Raw genomic sequence first — 6,997 nt, forward strand, 5'->3', positions numbered from 1 at the left:
AGCTCAAAGAGAATGTAATGAGAAGTTTTTCCATGTGTGAATTTTTTGTTGATGTCTTTCGATATACTAAATACCACAAAAGTATGTATGTATGTACACGTGTATGCATTTATGTAGTATGTATGGTTGTTGACCTATTTTTGATATAAGTATGTATGTATGTATGTATGTATGGATAGCGGTAGTGTAAGAAAGCTTCTGTGTATGGAAAACAAAGCGCTTACCTTTTTCTTTGAATGTTCCGGAAGAAGGCACACTCGACAAACTGGTCTCTGAGGTGCTGCCGTCTATGTCCTGTAAACTGAATTCATTGCGGACGTCTTGAATGGCAGCCAAGTCGTTGAGGCCAAAGTTTTGATCTCTGAAATTATGAGAAAATACATGGATTAAACTGTAAGTTTGTAATGCGATTAATAAAAGAGGAGTTGAATTTTGGATATTGCCTTTTGAGGTGGTTTTTACAGAGCCTTTGAAAAGTTGCTACAACTCAAAATGGAAGTAGAACTGCTAGAAATGAATTCCTAAAGCTTGGCGCTACCTAATTAGTTATTAGTTAAAATTTTGATACAACTTGTTGTCTGGTTCATAATGAGTTAACTGCTTCAAAGTTTACGACCGACAAATATTTGGTAATCCTTGTATGAAAACAAAACGAATTAAACTATTTATATATGGATGGAAAAGTGTTTAGATATATCCTACGAGAGGGAGTGCTTTTATGACTATTTTTGGTATTTTTTTGCGTGATTTCCTTTGGAGAACTTTTGCGACAACTCTATACTTGCGCTAAATACTTAACGACGTTGGGCCGTTGTAGGGTTACGAGGAATTGGCTATAAGTTTACTTTTAACTACGGGCAATTCAGAATCCTAAAAAGCTTTAAGAGCATCCCGGCCTTAACCGATATTTGGACGACAATGCTGGATCCAACTGGATGTTTCAGTACAAATCTTCAAGGTAAAACTCAACGGAGTGTAATATTTGGACTTCGGAGATGGATCGAAGTTAGATTGGAAGGAGCTTCTGAGAGGAACCTTTGATGAGCCCTCTAATTTAGGCTCCCGAATCACTGCATTGAACTGGATACTTACAAATGTAATCAGATTGAAGGATGTGAATACATAAACCAATAGCCTGGCGCTAATTAAGGTCTTTGGGTTTTCGATTATACGCTGGAAAATTGTTGGGGGGTTGCCTGACATCCCTCCCGGCCACATCTTTCGAAACCACAGCACAATTGCAACTGAATGTGTAATGTACTGGTATAATCGGGCACACTTGAGAAGTCGGCGCCGGGGCTCCATTTATCACATGCGTACAGCTTCCTTACAGATTTTTGTCTAGTCAGGAGGAGAGCCCTAGATGAATACCTTGGGTTGCGATGTGAATAAGGTCTTCTCACCGCGCAGGAAAATTGAAGGCAGTATAAGGAGGTCTTAAGGATAAACAAGCCGCGTATTTTAATACTGGTAGGAGTTAACAAGGATATTTTGACCGCATTCAGTATGCCTTCGGCTGGAAAGATCCCTAAAACGCACATGTCCTGCAGCGTTCGCCGAGCTTACACAGATCATTCTGCCCAAGAGTAGTTTGCATGTAGTCTTAGGAGCTCTTAGTCTCCCTTTTCTCGGTTTTATTATTTTTTTAGTGCTTTCTTGGCTTGGTCGTAAACATTTTTCAAGTAAAAAATCATGCTCAGGCGCTCCTATCTTAGTTTCAAGCGCAACTCCAGCGCAGCCAAAGCCATAATTGCCAACTGTCTTTCAGAGTAGTAGTCCTTTGATATCGTGTGGCTGATACCTCAGCATTGAAAACACCAGAGTTTTCATCAAAACTAAATTGAAGGTCACTGAAAGTGCTCCCCGAAAAAAAAGACCTCCCATCCACTCTTCCGTCAGGCTTCGACCCATATGTGTAGAAGTCCACAGGTGCCTCCATTCAACTAGTGCCACCTTTCCACTCATCACTAGAGAGGACGCTCTTTTTTTCCAGTCTCACTGTGCAGTCATACAGGAGGGAAGCTAGAATGTTCAACTGCTGAGACTATGAAGCATCCAGTATCTCTAAGTTCGACCGCATCCTTTAATGAAGGATCCTTATCTAGAGAAGAAGCTGAAAATTTCTGACTAGCATGGCCTTTTTGAATGCATTTCATCCTACATTATGGTCTTAACTATAATTTCATAGAGCCTGGACATAATCTTCTAATTTACCTGATCACTTCCCTAGTGTAGTGTAACTGAAAGTCGACCATGCTTAACGTTTATAATTATTTAATTTATTCATAACAACAAGGGTTTCATATTTCAGTTGTTTGAATATTTTGAATATAGAACTCACGCATTGTCAGGCACACGTGCCAAACCGTCAAACAAACTAACTTTAAGCTTCAATTTATTTATAATATTATTTATGCTTATGCAGCAATTATTTCCCATAAATACCCCAATATGTTAGGCTAAGAATTCAATTGTAAAAGAACCTACAAAGCGACATTGAGTTGCTCAGTAAAATAAATTCAATACAATTAAAACATAAATGAATTGTTTCATTCGATACACTAGCTCTGGACATAAAAATGTGATTCCTTTAAAATATAGGTTATTCTCTAATATTTTAATTGTGTTTAAATTACATATATACCACCTGTCGTAGATATTTCAAGCTCAAAAATATTTAGGTTCTTCCCGCAACTCACCTGAATGCTACGCTATCGCTAAAGTAAACTCCATTCCCGCTGCCACTCGGACCCGTTGTACCAATGTTATCGTTCACCGGAAACACAACGCGTGGACTGCGCGATGATTTGAAAGGGAAGAAGCGACTTTTCCTTGAACTCTGAAAATCGAGTGGTCCATTTGGACCAATGTACTCATTGAAAGCCTTCTGCGGCACATATGGTCGCGACGGACCTGTCCTGAATTCTGTATCTCCATAGAACAAACCGCGTTGTGGACGTTGTGGTACAGCGGTGATGGGCCCATTTATATCGCCGAATTTCGTAACCTCCTCACGAAATAGCTTTCCACCCGCAATAGCTCCACTCAGTGAATGTGGTTTTGTGTTTGACGCCAGTCCGGGAAACTCGAAGGGATGCGAAATAGGCACTGCATCAGCGGTGTCATAGATCAACTGACGTGTATGACGTGTATCTTGATCGTATTGCGTGGGCAGCACCTCCTCGCTATAGGGCGACTCAAACCCAGATGTTTCAGTGAAGATGGGATTGTCTTCCCGATAGCCTTGCGGGTAAAAAGGGCTCGCTGGTTTCAAACTGTAGCTGGGGAATTTGAAACCATTGCGACGTGCTGCATTTTCATCCTCATAATCTACTTTATCCGTTGAAGTGATGGCGGCATCTGCCACTGGCGCTGTGGCCACATCAATGCGATCTGTTTGCGCGTGTATCAACTCGTCGCCGAATTCTTGTGCTACCGCAGCCACGGCGTGTGTAGGTGGACCCAGGTAACCGAATGAGCTGTTGTTGCGCTTTGGCAGCTGTGTTGCGCCACTGGTTTGCTGTTGCAATGGTATATATACATAGTTGCGTTGACGTGAGCTGCGCGTCGCATTCGCTATGGCGGTCGTCGCGGCAGCGATAGATGCGGCGGCATTTGCGTCGGGCACCACTTGCTTGGGTATTGTTATGGGTAAAGAACCGGAGATGGCGCCATTACTGGTGCTGCTCGATAGTTCGATTCCTGGCGCTGGTATCACTTCGACAGTCGTTATGACATCCGAGCGGCGTTGTGCTGCCGGATGTGACTGCTGCACTGGCTGACTTTGTTGGAAATGTGGTAGAATTTGTGGTTGTTGCGCGGTCGTTGAAAGTGCGCGTCCACTACGGTATGCACCAAATGTTTGTACTACGGTGCCATCGCTGCGGCGACGCCAATCTGTGTACGGCGCCTCATCCACCTTGCTGAAGGTGTTGAAAGGCGCGTAGAGGTTTCGCGCGGTACGCCGATTATCTACAGAGGGCGCGATGGGCTCCGGGGTAATAGGTAAAGACGCGTACTGACCATGCGCAGTTGAGTACGCTGTGGTAGCGCGTGCTTGTCGCGCACTTGACTGCAATGCTGGTTGCTGTGTTTGTAGCTGACGCGCTGGTGTTGCTGGCGCATGCGCCGACGTGTTCGCAAGCGCTGGCGCGCGTTCAATGGCTTCTGCGGTGCATAGCAGCAAACTGACAACAGCTGTGGCTAAGAGGCTCCATTTGACGTTTGCTAACATCTTACATTGAGCACGGCACGTTTAGGGCGTGGCTTGTAGGGAAGCCAAGGGGCAGGTACTGAATTTGGTGAAGGTGCGCGCTGGTTTTAGATGCAAAGCTGGTAGCGGCTGTTAAATGGGTGGGTTTAGCGGATTTAAACAGTTTTTGTGTCGCAGTGCGCGGAACACTATGGTCGGCGAAAAATGCTCGTAGCTGGTAATTTCGGTGTGTCCGCCACGCTTACGGTTCCACAAAAATTGATTATTTCTGCTATTTTGTTGGCCACTACTCCTGTTGTCACTGCTGCGCCAACAAATGAGTCTTGCATTCCTCGGTGATTGGTCGGGACGCTAGCGAATAGGCGGCTGAGAGAGGGGTTACGCGCGCGCACCATAAAGCGAAGGTTGACAACCTGCAAATCGTTTCGTTTCGGCAAAAGCGGAGCGCAATCAAGTTGCAATAAAACTCCTCACGTTTTAACCACTCGCTTTGGTTCCTGCCGCAACTTCCTGTTTGCGTGCCACTCAAACGCTTTTTGGCGTGACGTGCCGTGGTGCGGCCGTCGCCTTTTCTTTGGCTGCGCTTCGCTAATTGAACGGAACTTACCGCTTGCGCTTGAACTTGCAAACACCAAAATCGTGCCGCCCCAAACCACGCGTATGTGCAACAAAACGCGAACTAGAAATAAGCGTCAGCAGTCCAAATGTAGTGGCCAAGGTTGTTGCGGCACGCGCGATGGTTGTGTGGCGCTGGAGTTGGTGGTAGTTGTGGTGGTGGTGGTGGTGGCGGTTGTGGTGCGGTCGTTGCACTCCACAGCAGGCAGTTCGCGATTATTGCTGGAAATATTATTTGTACGCTACATGTGCGCACACGCTTGAACTAATTCGTTTCGGAATTGCTACGCGGTTTTATTGTTGTTGTTGTTGCTGTGTACCTGTTGCGGATATCGCGCGCGACTGGTTTCTGCTGCACGTTGTTGTTGCAGCCGCTAAATGCAGCAATTTAAGGAAAACATAAACAAGCGCTCATATCGCGGCAGCTAGTTTTGAATTTGTTGCAATTGCTGCTACTGCTTTATCTGTTTTACAACCACAATGCGGTTATTGGTCTATGCCGCACGTTCGCTTTGACTACTGGTCAATGCGCGCACGCTGTTTCATTTAATTTCTATATCTTATTTTTATATTTATGTATATTTAGTTTTATATTTACTTCGCTGCTTTAATTCAGCGCATGCACATGGTCGCTGCAACTAAGGCTAGCGCGAGCGTGAGCGGATGCCGATAAATGCTCAAATTATCTGTTGCATATGTGGCAGTTGGCGTGGTGCCTGTGTAGGCGCACAGATTTCGTTCAATTTGCTTTTTTTCCTTTTATTTTTGGTGGGCGTTTGTTGTTGCTGCAGTTAATTGGTGCCCATGTTGCAGGGGTTTTCCGATATCCAAATAAAAGCAACAAAGGCAACAAGTAAAGCCGTCAAACTGGTAATTCGCGTGCCGACTCAAATGAACGAAGTACCCAACTCTCGCGTGCTAAGCCGCTCAAAGCGCTTAAATTGCAGTGTTTCGGCGCTGCTTAGCGTTAATAATTTCTGTTGTGTTGTTGTTGATCAAAAATATGCGGCAGCTATAGTAGAAGGCGCATGAACGGTATCAACAGTATCATTTATTTCGGTTGTTGTTGCTGGTGCGCCTGATTCAATAGCTGTTGGTTCGCTGGACGGAAAGTGTTTCCTTAAATGTACAGCCTGTAATAGAAAAGAAAATATCGAAATGGAGATTAATTGATATACTTATTGCGAGTAACTGGGGGAATAAGGGTAAAAATAAAAGTATTTACATATGTGTGTATATGTGTGCACCTATGTATTTGTATATTGCATATTTTCAGAAATAAAGGTTCAAAGTCAGCAAAAATTCAGACAATACTAAATGCCACCAAGTCTACTGGATTGTGATGCTTGAAAAATATTAGAAAAAGAAAGCACTTATACAGAGTGTGCGGTGGAACTAGAGTTCGCGGTCGGAACTCCCTGGAATTAACGAAGATTTTTTTGCAACAGATTATTCTAGTAGGAAGAAATTTGGAATGTGATTTTATCTTTACTTAAAGTAATTTTTTTGCAGCTCTTATTGTTATCCACCTTCACAACCGCAACTGACTCTCCAACTAAGAACCACATTACTTAATTCACCACCCAAAATTTTGAAAGACTCAAAGACTAGGAGGAAGCAGCTTGAGATTAAAAATTCAATCCTTAGCAGTTTTTCTAGATATACACACATAAAATGAGTATTCAACATTTCTTCCACAGAGAAATCGCTGCACATACTTGTCGAGAATGAAATGAGAAATCAAAGAAAATAATCGTCGGTTAAAAGACAAATATTGCATAGTCGGTAAGACAAGTATAGCATAGCGGCCATTTAACAATATCAAAAACTGGAAAAAGAATTTTACAGTCTTTCAGATCATTGCAGAGTATTCCAAGTTAAGTTATTTGCCTAAGAAAAAGCAGCGAAAACAGCGGCTGGTTAAGCACAGCCAATCTGAAACAAAGGTAACCATTGCGATGATGGTAACCTAGGCTAGGTATACAGCAGTACAGCATAAGATTAGACGAAATCTTCGCACGTAGGAGCGTAACATTTTTGCGGGTTCAAACACTTATCGGGATAGAGGTAAAGTCGGTAAAACCCATTCACCGGTAAAATTCCAAAATATCGTCCTGGTTTAGTTATCTTATGATATGAGAGGCAATGTTACTGTGGAAAAATGTAACA

The 6,997-nt window shown here is 43.4% G+C and overlaps 1 protein-coding gene across 1 annotated transcript in view; it reads right to left on the bottom strand.

Moving 5' to 3' along the window:
* The window catches only part of LOC118743952, a 40,375-nt gene extending 34,426 nt beyond the window's left edge, over nt 1-5,949 (bottom strand). Inside the window, exons 1-2 of the mRNA XM_036476714.1 lie at nt 2,700-5,949; nt 225-361 (exon numbers count right to left, since the gene is read on the bottom strand). Coding sequence (XP_036332607.1) covers nt 225-361; nt 2,700-4,234 — 1,672 coding nt within the window. The 5' untranslated portion in view covers nt 4,235-5,949. The remainder of the gene's footprint in view (nt 1-224; nt 362-2,699) is intronic.
* Between the last annotated feature and the right edge of the window lie 1,048 nt (nt 5,950-6,997).

The sequence above is a fragment of the Rhagoletis pomonella genome, unplaced genomic scaffold (assembly GCF_013731165.1).
Source record: "Rhagoletis pomonella isolate Grant_MI unplaced genomic scaffold, Rhpom_1.0 Rhpom_scaffold_00007, whole genome shotgun sequence".
NCBI classification, from domain to species: Eukaryota; Metazoa; Arthropoda; class Insecta; order Diptera; family Tephritidae; genus Rhagoletis; species Rhagoletis pomonella.